Source organism: Corticium candelabrum, chromosome 14 (genome assembly GCF_963422355.1).
Source record: "Corticium candelabrum chromosome 14, ooCorCand1.1, whole genome shotgun sequence".
Classification (NCBI taxonomy): Eukaryota; Metazoa; Porifera; class Homoscleromorpha; order Homosclerophorida; family Plakinidae; genus Corticium; species Corticium candelabrum.
In genome coordinates this window covers 8,030,204-8,044,563 of record NC_085098.1, presented here as the reverse complement: position 1 = coordinate 8,044,563, position 14,360 = coordinate 8,030,204, and the positions used below count along the sequence as shown (strand labels likewise).

Genomic DNA, 14,360 nt, shown 5'->3' with positions numbered 1-14,360 from the left:
CAAACTCATCTCTAGACGAGTGGCTCAATCATTCGAAATATTTTTAGCTGGCCCCATGCACATATATGACATACAAATACACGATATACAGTCGTACAGTATTCGTCGTGCTCTGCTGCTGGTACAGAACAAACTACTCGTCGCATAGTAATTAGCCATGCGCGCATTATTCGATGCTATTTCTGACGTGGACTCTAATGCTTTAAAAAAGACACGCAGACACAAGCTCAAAAAAGACATTAGACACATAGGCAAAAATTTGTCAGATGGTGCACATGTGCTAGAGGCAGTAAAGAAAACGCAGCGCGGAGTCTGGATCGCGAAGTCAGAACGAGCATGCGCATTGATTGGCGCAATTTCAAATTGTACAAATTATGTCGGATGTCAAAAAATCGACAATCTGCAGTTGGATTCTTGAATATGCATGCCATCGAGTGTGGCAAGAGATGAAAGATTTATTGACGGTATCGTCGTCAAAGGGTTGGCTCTACGTCATCCAAACGAGTTTCGTCGACTTTATTGACATAAACGCGAAGGAGAGATGGAAGTCGCTTATAATAATCTGTAAACTCTGCGACTTGCTCAACCGAGGAAGGCTGGCGTTTGAATCAAGTGGGACCCCCGACGAGGTTTATGCAGCTGTGGAGGCGTTGACGTCAGCGACGAGTCACTTCACAAGTTTCTGTCAAGATTTCTATGAGAACGTACAGGAAAGAGTAACATCGTTAATGGAACAAGTAGAAATTGGTGTAAGTATAAACATCGGCCATTTTACTCTATCAGCAGCCACTGTAACGTTGCACTTTATTTGCAGTTAGGTGATGATCTAAATAACTAGGGCCATCAGTAAGAATTGTTTTTGTTGTCTTTTCTTTCAATTGATGTGGTTTGAAGGGCTCGAAATCGGGCCAAATCATTTGATGAGTTTCAAAAAATTTGAGCTCAATTTTAGTCCAGGGTGTCATGTTGATATCAACGTGGTGTTTAGTGCTACCACCAAATTTTAAGTTTTTGTCTTGCCATTAGGGGTTCTGAGCGTAGATATTGCATTGTCTCCACTTCCTCACATGCTCTCTGCACACAAACTTCATGCCTGTACTTGCTTGGAATCCTGAGATCCAGAATTGTTTCCTCACAGAACACTGGCTTGCGCACTTTCAGTTTCTTTATCTGGGGTATGAGCAGCTTATTACGCTGCTGATGTATACAAATTACGCGTCATCTTTCAGTACATTACAGCTATAATGAGGTTGCATAACAAGACAGCCACAAATTAGTCTTCGTAGAATACCGGCTTTGGCCTGATAGTTGTCAGTTGTAATATTTTGCTTGTCAAATGACGACTTATTTTCGAGCCCTGAGTTTGTGTTGTGACAATTTCTGTATGCTCTCAGGGCGAACTGCATCTGTGGTGTCGACAACCAGATATCAGTCTGGTTTGTAAGGTCTTTTGTAAGCACCAGAAGCAAACTCTGTCTCAGAGGTGCTTACATCATCATGGCTGTCTAACAGAAAACATGACTTTACAAAAGATCCAAGTAAGGGTGTGGCAACGGAGCCAAACTTGGCTCCAGAAGGCTCTAAGTTACCAGTAAAACTAAATATTTTATATGTTTCTTTCTGGTGTCCAGTCTTTGTCAATGCCATTGTCAGAGACTGGACTTTGGGTCCACCAGTACGGGAATTATGCTATTAATAGTCTGTCTATATGAGGCTACAAATCTATATACAGTATTTGTATATGTGTCCTCTCCATAGGGGTGGCCAACACAATACAGTAACCTATAGTAATCCGGTCTTCCTCAAGTCAAAGAGCTGTCTAACCACACAATAGCATCTTTCTGGAGTAGCAGTGCAGCAACAGACAACCTCGATGATAGGCTAGTCTCGTAGGATGTACAGAGTCGTGTGAAGCTTCACGGATGTTTTGACTGTAGTGGTGGTAAGTGTCTAGAGGCAGGTGCATACTGTATTATGCATTTGTCAAATTGTTTTAATAAATTTTTGGAACCGTACTGTACTCAGTCTCTGGGTCTTGAGTTGTGCCACCTTGCTGGGTGCGTGCACAGTATGCCAGTTGCGGGCAGAGCTGACTGTAGTGCACAGCAAGCCTCTGGGTGTCCAAGGGTTTTGTTTCCAGATACAGGGCAGCAACACCTAAGAATTTGGCTTCAAAATTGACGACCACCTGCAACCCTGTTTGAGTGGATCAAAGAGCATCATTTTTATCATTATTGCAATAATGTGGCTTGGGAATCGATTTTCTATGTACGATTTTTTCAAGAGGTTGGATTGAATTTGATACATTTTACTCAGCTACTGTCACGAAAGGGTCATACTGAATGCCTGATGGCTTTCCTTGTAGCAGTAGAGAGTATAGTAGATGGTGTTTTAGTTGTGCTCCCAGATTTCTTGGTTATAATTCAGAGAGGATGGTACATATTGGACGTGTACAGACTCTACATCTTTTTTTAAGCCCTGTCCACACTAGACCAGAATGGATCACGATCCGATCGGGATAGCGAGCGTCCACACTGCACTTTGAAAACGATACCTCCGCCTCATTTCGATATCACGTGACTGATGACTGATGTGTACGTGTGGTTTCTTTGCTTGTGGAAAGCGTTGATACAGCGACGTAAGGTGAGCGAGAACAAAGACGAGTGAGGAGTGCTAGATGTTCCGACTACACGCGTAGCATACGTGAAGGTAACGCCCACTATTTCTAATTGGATTTAACCGATGCGATCGAAACCACCTTGCAATGTGGATTGGATTTATCGCAATGAGATTGCGCGATCCAGTTGCCAGTGTGGACACGCCTTAAAGGCTTTAGTCAGACCACCAACAGTGTTGCATTATATTGTGAAATATGGCTAAGTGCCAGTTGCGACTTTACAGCTGGAAGAATGTCAGTTAAACTTGACAGCAATACAAGGCTTTGGAAGTGAGTACAGTCACATCTTGTAATTCCAACCACATTTATCTCGTGGGTTTCTGTTGGACTAATGTGACTGTCGGATCATCAGTAACAAATACACATTGACCATGTAAATTTGTTTCACATGTAATGTGGGATAAACATGGTCAGAATAACAAGGTCTAACTTCCTCAGAAAGTGATGGTGTTGGATTATCAGGTGGGGAATAACGAGGTTTGACTGTAGTAACATTTGAATATGTAGATGACAATCTACGATATACTCCTGTGGTTGGAAGTGCCAAGTGGCCTTCTTCACCAATTTCTGCTTTGCTCAATGCTATAGTTGTCAACCAAGCTTATTAGTATAGTATTAGTAAGGGCAAGGATAAGTATGCCTTTGTGTAGCAGGACTACACAGTGACTAGGGTGTTCATAATTGACTAAGTTGGATAGCCAGAGAGTACTAAAGAGAAATATGAAATGAACTTTTTAGTGTTTATATTAGTTGAGTGTTGCAAATGCAAATGCAACTCAATACAACCAGACATGACAATGATACGTTTCTTTCATGATACTTCATTGACATTGTGTAGACAGAATTGGGGACGGGTGTGATTTATTTGTAACTAGTTTAAGATTGACTGTCATGTATTAACATGCCTGCTGATTGATTAGTGATGTTTATTTTATAGATTGTTCTTGGAGAAATCAGAAGTGGAGAAACAAGCAAGGCACGAGACCACATTAGTCAGTTGCTTAGAAATGGTCAAGGAGAAGGCATGTTGTCTACTGTACATCAAGAGATTTGTGAAGGTCATGCTATTTCTGCATCTGACATCAGCAAGCTAATGGAAGATTATAACTACAAACGCGTTTTGTCAGAGTTTGTTGAAATCATGACACCAATTGTTGATTGTTTTCCTCAGCCAGTACTCTCTCGTTGGGTTGACAGCTATGTTGCCATTGCTCATGAGGAACCTGACGTCGACTTTGTGCCACTGTCACGTCTTTTTACTGTCTTTACTGCTTCGCAGGATAAGCACAGAAATTGGGATGTATCTGCACGTGATCAATGGGATAGGGATGTGTTAATTCTGCCATGTAAGAAGCGGCTTGTCGATGAAGAAGTGGTCAAGGAAAAGCGTTTGACAAGAAAGAAAAGGAAACATGACAGAGAAACCAATACTGACATTTGTGACAGTGGTGAGGATGTAGGCACTGCCGGCGTGTCAATGCTTGCTTCGAACTCTCCAAAACAGAGAAAGAAATCAAGAGAAAACAAGTCTCGATTTCATAATGGCATCAACGAGAGAGAATCTCGTATTCCTGGCAGAACAGATGAGCACAAGCGCATGAGAGAGTTAGTTGAGATGGCAGAGAGACTTCAGGAACGAGTGGTTGACCCATTAGACGAGAATGTAGACAGCAACGATGATTCAAGCAATGAGACGAGGAATGAGGAACCAGAGAAAACAAGGAACGAGGAACCAGAGAAAACAAGGAACTTGGAACTGAAGACAACTGTAGTTCAAGTTGCTGATAGTCAAGGTTTGGAATTGACATGCAGTGGACATAAGACGAAGGATGGAAGTGAGTCTGGTCACATTTCCAAACCCTTGAAGTTTCCTCGTTCAAAACGTAGGCGTAGAGAATCTTTGGAACTACAACAGGCCAATAGGTCAAGAAATGCAGGAAATGTATCTAAAGTGAAATGGTTGCAATACGAGGAAGAAAATCTGAAGAGGGGAGTTCGAGATTGGGGAGTGGGAAACTGGGCAGCCATTCTTGATCAGTACGAGTTTCTCTCACAGCGTACGTCTGTGTCATTGAAGGATAAATGGCGAAACTTAGTAAAAGCTGGATACGTCAATTTGGATGACAGTAATGATGACTAGTACAGTAGCAATAGCCTGTTTCAGTGTTGTCTGTTTTAATCACATATTTGTGCACTGTATATTATGTATTATGTATACTATACAAGGTGTGGCCTTTGTGCACATGCAATATTTGGAGAATTTGGTAGCTTACAACACAAGTACTGCCAGAGCTGTATGTACAGTTAATAGCTCAGCCTAGTAACTGACTCACATGGCAATATAATAACGTGCTCAGATCGAAGCGTCTAGCTGACAAAGTACCATGGCAGCAGCCAATTGGAGAGTGATTCGACCAGCTTCCTGTTTTACTCCAAATATCTACTTTCACACTAACCTCGCGCGTAGCCAGACCGTCAATTTTTTAAAGACAGCGCGACTACTATTTTGCTACAAATTATGTTCTTTTGCAGTGTGTAGTTCTGCCCGTCATCTAATAAACCAAGCGATCTGTACAAGTCAAACATGAAACACAGCAATCGCGAACACAAATAGCGTTGTATCAAGTGGACGGAGACCTATGGCCGTATTGCACATTTATGCTGTCGACGTCGTTTCCTTCTTGTTCAGGCACTGCTGTCTTTATCATGATCATTCAAGGACATCACATTTGTGCTGTCGTTTCCTTCTTGTTCAAGTACTGCTTTGTCTTTATCATTCAAGTCTGTTACCATAGCATTTCAAATTGTGGGCCAGAGGCATCTGTCAGTTGACTCAGTAGATGTACAGTGTGTAGGAACCTGCATGCATCGATCATGATCAGTGAACCCTAGGGCTAGTGACTTTTAGTGTATATACTGTAATAAACAAATTTGATTTACTTTTTATAGTAGACTTCAGTATAGCTCTTAATTAATTGTAGCTAGGGATTGTGTATACTTGACAACCAAGAAACACCTTCACTAGCTGAATGCCACCTACAGCCAACTATTCACACGTCCGGTACTACAGTATGATCATCCTTTACTACATGCAGTCTACACTGTGCTGTATCTAAAACTGTTGATAGTCAAGCAGATGTCAATTTCTAGATATGTCAGCAGGTACCGTTTGCTTACCATGCACTGTGCTGTATCTAAAACTGTTGATAGTCAAGCAGATGTCAATTTCTAGATATGTCAGCAGGTACCGTTTGCTTACCATGCACTGTCGCATACCTAGACTTTAGATTTCAATTGTCTTGATCACGATCGCGAAACGACGACTACCTACCAGGCTTAGATAGTTAATCTAAATTACTAGGTAGTTTGCATGTTTACTTCGAATTCCATGACAGGGTTTTGATCTAGCTAGGACGCGGCGTTTTAGTATCAGGTTGGACGTGTTACTCACCAATGCGAGGCGCCTACGGATACCTTAAACTAGTATGTACACTGAACTGTATGTATCATAGTGGAACTATTTACAACATCGCATACGGGTAAACAAAGATTGCATACATACAGGTAAACAAGAGTGCATACGGGCAAGCAACACCACATCCGGGTGTTACTACTAGCAGCGATGTGTGAGGATGTCGCTACGTGTTCTAACCACTCTACAGAAGACGTGAGAAAGCTTGCAAACTTTAGACATTTTGAATTCAAATTGTTTGTGTGTGTGTAGAGGCCGTTTGCGTGTGCAGTTGCGAATGTAGTAAACCTTCAAACGAGCTGATCATCTAGGACGCCACCAAGTCTCTCATTCTCATACCAAAACTTTCCAGTGAGTTATACATACATATATTATATATATATATATATATATATATATATATATATATATATATATATATATATATATATATATATAATATATATACATAATATATATATACATAATATATATATACATAATATATATATATACATATTATATATATATATATATATATATATATATATATATATATATATATATATATATATATATACATATTATATATATATATATATATATATATATATATATATATATATATATATATATGAATGAGAGACTTGGTATATTATATATAAATAAATTTTTATATTTTTATAGGTCCCACAAGGGACTAGCTGTACCATCTAAACTACATCTAGCTAATATCATTTTGGCATTGCTACACCACAGTCTAGTAGAGAGTTGCTGATGGAAATGACAAACAGATTGGCTAATTGAAACACAAACACACACACACACACACACACACACACACACACATACACACAATCACACACACTAAAATTTTAGTGAAAGTTACACATCAACTCATTATTGTTTAGTCTATACATGCTGTCATGTGGGATGCAACGAATCGTTTACCAAATGGAGTGAATTGCGTAAACAGCAAAAGTCATCCCAAAGGTTGCCGCTGAGCAGTTGAGTGTAGTTACTGATCAACGTAGTATTGTGTTGTAGAGTACAGATGTTCTACATGTGATCGACTGTTCAGAAACAAAAGCAGTGTAAGTTGTATTGTGGGGTGACATGCATTGGTGTTGGTGTATTACACAATATTACACAAGATAGTAGACAAAAGATAGAGGAACCGTGGAAGACGGTGCATACAATCCAATCCTCGGATAATCCACGTAGGACTCTGCATGATATGTATGAACCACCTGTTGGGTTGGATGAGATATGTCCACCACCAGGTGGGTATACATGCAAAGATCTATATAGGAATAAGGTATAAAACCTTGGTCTAATAAGACGCCCTATTAGAGAAACACGACTGTATAATATATGCTATGAAAATCTTGCTGTCGCGAGAGATAATGTAAACTCAAAAACGGATCCAAAAAGAAAAAAAGTGTTATAATAATAATCATGGTGTTGCTGGTGGAAGACCAAATTTTGTTATGTTGTCCACAATATCTTCAACCCGTCTCGGGGGGGGGGAGGGAGGTGCAGCCCGAGACAGGAGGAAGATACTAGAGACCACAAAATACTTGACTATCATTGTTTGCACGCAATCCCAAGCGAGAGAGAGAGAGAGAGAGAGAGAGAGAGGGGTGTTCTTTCTAGATCTCTGCAATACAAAAAGGCATTTATAAAAACGGTATTTGAAAACTCACGGACCTACTACTTTTGATCAGCTGATATGTTGAGCTGGGAATGTTGGCCAGCAGAATTGCCTTCTTTCTGTGGGTCAGTTATTCCATTTTCTGAAAAGAAGAAATCAAGTTGTTCGATATAATTCTTCCAATCGGAGCCTTCCACGTATGTGGATACATAGCCTTGAACTTCCAGACCAGAGAGTGCTCAAAGCGCACGAACTCTAGTCTGGACCAAAACGCTACTAAAATGATTTCTGAAGTACTTATCAAAAGTGATGCTAAATGGTAACAGCGTAGGATTGTTTTACCTAGATCAACATATCATTTGTAAAAGCCATGAGATCTCACGAACAAAGAAGAGACGTCTGCAGTGTTTGCGGTGATATCTTGGTGTACTGTACGGCATGAAACCACGACTCTTTAATTCTTCGGCAAACTGCTAGCTAGTCTAGCCGCTCGACTAGTGAGACTACCACTTGACCAGTTGTCAAAGGTGATGGTCTAGCAACGCTGCTGTGCATGCCCTGTCACCGCAAACTTGAAAATATCAAAGAACTGAAGCTGAAACTAAAACTAAGATGTGTGTGTGTGCACCAGAGTCTTCATCATGGCTCTGGTGTGCACTTAGCCGCCCACACGGATTTCACACGCACGCAATTAGTGCATTTAGCATAACCAATTATTGCTAAACCAATCAGAATTTACAACCGACATTCCGGTCCTAAGATGCTGATTGGCTTAGAAGGTTATTTCTGAAATCATTTTAGTATCATTCTGGTCCAGACTAGAGTTCGCGTACTGCCCGTGCTCTCTGGTCTGGAAGTTCGAGGCTAGTGGATAGCCTTGTACCCAGGCCTTCTTGCGCGCCTGGAGAAGAGGGCCTGGTACACGTTGTCTTCCCATGCGTGCATAAATTACCCCGAAATCGGCATAATGTGTGCACTCACGCGGAACCAACATTGTTTAGAGTCTCAAGTCGATAAAGTCGATAATGTCGCATGCATGCAATTGTTGAATGGACAGCGAAACAGCTTCCGTGCATGGATGAAGCCATAGATCTAGACCTAAGGCCCAGTGATCCAACTAGATGATTTTAGACATTGTTTTTGTGGCAGTATCGAGTTTGTCATTCCTCGATGTGTAGCCGTACTGCAGTCAGGCTGTTGACAGTGTTTGCTTAGCGAGAAGGACTGCAGCAGAAGTTGCAGCTTATTTTGGGAATTTCTATCTGTACCACAGACGGTCTTCCACACAGATCTGCCAGCGCTAGTGCTCGGTGCATTCAATCTGTAGCAGAAAATTGATGTTGTAGGCACATGACAGCCAGGACTGGTCAAAAAAGCGGACAAAGAGCATCACCGTAGCTGTTCGCTGTCATTGCGCGCGACACTATCAGCTCAAGATTCTAAACAACGTCGGTTCCGCATACGTGCATGCATTACGCCGATTTCGAGGTAATTCATGCGCGCATGGGAAGACAACGTACCAGGCCTCTTCTCCGGCCACGCAAAAGGCCTGGGTACGAGGCTAGTGGGATATGGCTCTGGGGATACCTTGCCTACAAGCATGTCCACGTGTCAGTACGCCTGTATTCGTCTCCTTCGTAGCCATGCTTAGCGAACTACGGTGCTCTTACCACTCAATTAGTGTTGTTTCCCTGTAGTCACAGTCGTAGAAGTGAGTCAGAGGCGCTCTCTCGGTCGCTGCGGCTGGAACGCTGACAAGCAGAAACCAGTAGGTCTGATCAGGACGTCTGCTGCGTGAAGTAACGTCGTCCTCGTCGCCAGTTGTTCTGTCGCTAGCGTGAACACGCGAGTCTTGTATTCCGCCAATCTTATTTACAAGCATGCGCAATACTTACGAACATAGTACATACATGTACTACAAAAAGTAGTCTACTTGCTACTCTAACTACTCTACAGTATTGCCAGACCAGTGGCTCATTCAAATTTGGTCATGCATTTGTAGGACATACAACTATACACGGTATAAACGCATGCGCCCGTACTAGACTAAAAGTACACGTGCTCCTTTTTTACTAATTAGCTAATGTTGTTGGACAGAAATGTACAGAAAAATGTACAGAACAATTAAACTATTCGCCGCATAAACACAGCATGCACCAACAGCTACCAGGATTGCAACCTAATTTATAAATTAATTAAGCACGTGCTACATAGTTATCTAGTGACGTATAGGGTAAGCACCTTTAGTCCGAGAAAGCCATGAGTCACATTTGTTTACTTGTCTTGTTTGCTTTATTTTCTCGCGGTCTCGCTGCAGTGGACTGCACTAAATTGAGCAAAGACTGCTGCCACTGCCGCCCAGGAGGATTGCTAGACTGCAGTCACAATAAGCTCACAGAAGTTCCAGACTTCACCAAATTGAACGTCCCTTCGAACTCCGACTGCAGCACTACCCGTAGGCTGTAAGTTAGAGAAGATTTTACGTAAAAGACATGCATACTGCATGTCCTCTTTTTGATGTCTGTAGGGATTTGTCATATAACAACATACAGCGCTTGCAAGGTAGCGGGCTTTTTTCTACTACATTCCTAGCTTCTGTGAGCATAGTGTGAGTAATTATTGTTTGCGGTAGTGTCGTGTGGTGTGGTGTCCGTGTGGTGTCCGTGTGGTGTGGTGTGGTGTGGTGTGGTGTGGTGTGTGTGTGTGTGTGTGTGTGTGTGTGTGTGTGTGTGTGTGTGTGTGTGTGTGTGTGTGTGTGTGTGTGTGTGTGTGTGTGTGTGTGTGTACGTCTTGCGTCCGTGCATGCGTGCATGCATGCTTCAATGCGTGCGTGCGTGCGCCTAAGTATGTGTGTTCGTCCGCGTGCATGTGTGTGTTTGTGTGTCTCTGTCTGTTTGTGACAGTGTCTGTCTGGGCGTGTATGCTTGGGCGCGTGCGTGCATGCACTCGCGTTTGCGGGCATTGTATATACATGGTCTGTATGTTGAATAAGGTTAGTTTTATTTCTTTTCTGTAGAGACCTTAGTTCCAACTCATTGCAAGAAATTTCAGACGGTTCACTAGTCAGTTTGAAAGAAATTATTAATCTGTATGCATGGTTTGAAGAGTTGTTCTTTAATTAATTACAACGATTATACAGTGTACCGTGTATATATGATGTAATTACAGAAATCTTAGCAGTAATCCAAAACTACAAAAAATACCAGCCGAGCTGAACACTTTGCAGCATCTTGCAAATCTGTGAGTTGAATCTTAATTGATACACGTAATTAAAGTGTTACTCTGATCTGTTTAACTTAATTAACTACTTGTATAGGTATATGTCAGGATGTGGCATTACTAGTTTGCAAGATACTTCGTTGTCGAGGACAAACCTGGAGCAGCTTGACTTGTCAAATAATCACATCGTAACTTTGGGAAAACATTCATTGTCTGGCATTCCAGCTGTACTTATCTCTAAGATGTATAATGAATAATGAACAACAAGCTAGCACTACTACTTGCGCTATTATTGTCAGACTTTGTCTTTTTGCAGAAAACTTGATAACAACAGCCTAGCTAGCATTCTTGAGTCTTCAGGATTTGCTGAAATTTGCTCTGCTAACGAAGGCCAGGCTGTCTTGTACGAGTTGTATTTGCCATTAATTTGTTCAATTGTACTATGATTGTGTGTGTTTATGTGTATGTGTACAGTGAGTTCGGTAATTACAACAACTTTCGTTGTGATTGTGATTTGGTTTGGCTGCGAAATTACCCGAACTGTTTGCAAGGGCAAGACAAATCCATCGTGTGTAGCAGCTGTCCTGATGACAATCAGGGTGATTGTACTAAAAGTATAATAAAATTTAGAGCAAACAACTGTACAAATTGTAAGTTAATTATCTTGTTTATACTCTGTAATGGTCCTAAATCACCGCGTGTGTGTTCGAAGGGCATAGAGTGATTCTGTTTGCTACTGTTGGTGGGTCTGTCGTCGTAGTAATTCTTGTTGTTGTTGTTGTTGTCGCTGTTCGACGTCGACGTCGACGTCGCAACAGAAAAAATGAAGGCGATACAGTTACAAGAAGCAATGAAAATCTAGAAAGATGTGCAGATGGATCGGAGGCGCCTCTTCTAAGTGGACGTGCACGTCGTGTTGTTGCAGATACGAAAATGAGATCAGAACGTAGTGCCACTGCAAGGAAGGACGATGCTGACATGTCGCTCGATGATGAACTGCGAAGATTTTTAGTATCCTATAGATGTTTGAAACGAAGAGCTGTGTAAGTATAAATAAATAATGCTGGACCGCTATCGTTTGTAAAGTCTCGCTGTATAAGTTTTCTAACGCATTTTCTTAATTTTTCGACCAGAATTGGTGAAGGAGGTTACGGTATTGTCTATAGAGCTAAATGGAACAACTACACTGTAGCAGTTAAGAAACTGCGTGTGCCAAATGAGTGCCTTCTTGACAATGAGAAAGAGGAATTCAAGCGTGAAGCTTTCATGATGAGGTAAATATGGAACTTGAGTTCACATGTTTTTGAATAGGTCTTTAGATGCATGCCTGCATTTGTACATAGAGCAGTTGTAGACCAGTTGTTGGGTATAGACTTTCAAAAGCTTATGACTACTTATTAAATATACATATATCATTAGTTGTCCTCAATGTTTTTGGTTCTAGCAAACTGCATCATCCTAATATTGTGTTATTGATGGGAGTGTGTCTGGAGGAAAGAAAGACATGCATTGTGACTGAGTACATGGAACGTGGATCCGTTGCTAAGATTCTACGTGTCGGTAACATGACACTCGAGACAAGTAGAGTTCACCAAATGGTTTGCTCAAATCACTTTGTTTTTAAGCGACATGAAGCTGGTTTTACTACTTTAACTTAACTCTGCTTTTATTCAGCTGCTTGATGTCGCGAAAGGCATGGCTTATCTCCACTCGCAAGATCCACCCATCATACATAGAGATTTAAAGTCGAGCAATCTTCTTGTTGATAGGAAGTGGACTGTTAAAGTGGGCGATTTTGGAGTTGCAAAGATTTTGACCAGACTCTCCCGAGGTGAGAGTAACAAACATATACGAGAATTCTAATGCGTCAAGGTAGTACTGTATGTATTTGGACGCATTAGACACACGCACGCACGCACGCACGCACACACACCAGTCAGCTGCTGGTAACTTTATACTGTAGCACCAAGTACACTCTAGATTGTACTTGCTTACAGCTGACACTAAACTACCCGGATCAGTAAGGTGGACGGCTCCGGAGCTACTTGTTGATCGTCCGTCGTTAACTGAAAAAGCCGATGTCTACTCCTTTGGCATTGTCACTTGGGAGTTTACTGATCCCCCACACATTCCTTTCAATGATTTTCAACGAGATCAAGAGGTCAATAGCATTTATTCTGCTAAGAACGTTTTGCTGTAACTGCGTGTGTCAATTTCTAGGTTGTCAATGCTGTTCTTAAAGGGACTCGCCCTCGCATTTCGGAGAATTGCTATCTAGACAGTTTGAGAGGCGTAATAGAGAGTTGCTGGCACGGTGACCCTGCTCAAAGACCAGAGTTTGATGACATCGTTACTCAACTCAAACAGACATCGTCTGCTGATACCGTATCTCACATGTCTCTCACAAGTGACACGTTGGAGTCTTCAAGCAACTCTGATTAATTAACTGAAAATACTGTACAAACTTTTGTGACTTTGCTGTCATCTCATATCAAAGAAGACTGTAGCCGCGCGACAACGCTGTTGTACATTAGCTAGTGATTTACAAATGCAGTATATGGCAGGAATGTCGCTTTACAAACAATAGTATGCAGTTTGATCTTGTAAGTCACCCAAAGCGGTCGTCTCATGTTCACACATGTTGCTAAATTTTGTCCTAGAACCAAAGTGTCTATGTATGTATGTAAGTATGTACACGAACCTCAAATTTCTACTCCCCACGACCACGTTTCATTAGAGGACCTACTTCAAAAAATCATTTCTGTGTCCGACTACAGGAACGTCTCACAAACTTTTGTCGCCTCATCTTTAACTTACTTAAGCTTTTGTATTGTAGCTAGGGATTGTGTATACTTGACAACCAAGAAACACCTTCACTAGCTGAATGCCACCTACAGTCAACTATTCACACGTCCGGTACTACAGTATGATCATCCTTTACTACATGCAGTCTACACTGTGCTGTATCTAAAACTGTTGATAGTCAAGCAGATGTCAATTTCTAGGTACGTCAGTAGATACCCTACGCATACCATGCACTGTCGCATACCATGCACTGTCGCATGCTTGGACTGTACATTTCAATTGTCTTGATCACGATCGCGAAACGACGACTATCTATCAGACTTAGATAGTTGATCTAAATTACTAGGTAGTTTGCATGTTTACTTCGAATTCTATGACAGAGTTTCTAGCTAGGACGCGGCGTTTTAGTATCAGGTTGGACGTGTTACTCACCAATGCGAGGCGCCTACGGATACCGTAAAACTAGTTAGGTAATACAGTGACGTAAGAATATTCAATCCAAATGCTCCTTCTTACAAGTCTTCTGCAATCTCTTCCTGCTACAAACTCCACAA

At 41.5% G+C, this 14,360-nt stretch overlaps 2 protein-coding genes and 1 long non-coding RNA gene across 8 annotated transcripts; 2 read left to right on the top strand and 1 right to left on the bottom strand.

The window, feature by feature from the left end:
• Positions 1-357: 357 nt before the first annotated feature.
• On the top strand, positions 358-5,029 carry LOC134189682 (uncharacterized). The gene is made up of 2 exons (XM_062658036.1): positions 358-749; positions 3,615-5,029. Exons 1-2 carry the CDS (start codon positions 375-377, stop codon positions 4,815-4,817), a joined length of 1,578 nt encoding a protein of 525 aa, XP_062514020.1. The 5' UTR covers positions 358-374; the 3' UTR covers positions 4,818-5,029.
• Positions 5,030-5,692: 663 nt separating this feature from the next.
• LOC134190012 (uncharacterized) lies at positions 5,693-13,715 on the top strand. Of its 6 annotated transcripts, none has more exons than XM_062658421.1 (16): positions 5,693-5,839; positions 5,922-6,344; positions 6,402-6,500; positions 7,040-7,121; positions 7,183-7,222; positions 10,799-10,870; positions 10,951-11,022; positions 11,099-11,245; positions 11,318-11,404; positions 11,476-11,651; positions 11,714-12,044; positions 12,135-12,275; positions 12,446-12,599; positions 12,676-12,832; positions 12,999-13,162; positions 13,222-13,715. In XM_062658421.1, exons 4-16 carry the CDS (start codon positions 7,055-7,057, stop codon positions 13,441-13,443), a joined length of 1,830 nt encoding a protein of 609 aa, XP_062514405.1. In that variant the 5' UTR covers positions 5,693-5,839; positions 5,922-6,344; positions 6,402-6,500; positions 7,040-7,054; the 3' UTR covers positions 13,444-13,715. The 6 variants fall into 6 exon arrangements, with proteins under 6 accessions (XP_062514405.1, XP_062514409.1, XP_062514406.1 ...); XM_062658425.1 differs by having other exon boundaries at positions 5,696-5,839; positions 7,176-7,222; XM_062658422.1 differs by lacking the exon at positions 5,693-5,839 and having other exon boundaries at positions 5,883-6,344.
• Positions 7,238-9,640, bottom strand: LOC134190014 (uncharacterized). Its single transcript, XR_009971565.1, has 3 exons — positions 9,453-9,640; positions 7,846-7,924; positions 7,238-7,788 (listed from the first exon to the last, which is right to left on the bottom strand). It is a non-coding gene; the product is annotated as an uncharacterized LOC134190014 (long non-coding RNA).
• Positions 13,716-14,360: the final 645 nt, after the last annotated feature.

What these genes read in the sequence shown, in the direction of transcription:
- LOC134189682 (XM_062658036.1), top strand. Translation starts at nt 375, where the DNA reads ATGTCGGATGTCAAAAAATCGACAATCTGCAGTTGGATTCTTGAATAT. An exon ending in TGGAACAAGTAGAAATTGGT is followed by an intron (nt 750 to 3,614) that starts GTAAGTATAAAC and finishes TTTATTTTATAG; the next exon opens with ATTGTTCTTGGAGAAATCAG.
- LOC134190012 (XM_062658420.1), top strand. Translation starts at nt 10,042, where the DNA reads ATGAGTCACATTTGTTTACTTGTCTTGTTTGCTTTATTTTCTCGCGGT. An exon ending in CAAGTAGAGTTCACCAAATG is followed by an intron (nt 12,600 to 12,675) that starts GTTTGCTCAAAT and finishes GCTTTTATTCAG; the next exon opens with CTGCTTGATGTCGCGAAAGG. An exon ending in TTTGACCAGACTCTCCCGAG is followed by an intron (nt 12,833 to 12,998) that starts GTGAGAGTAACA and finishes ACTTGCTTACAG; the next exon opens with CTGACACTAAACTACCCGGA.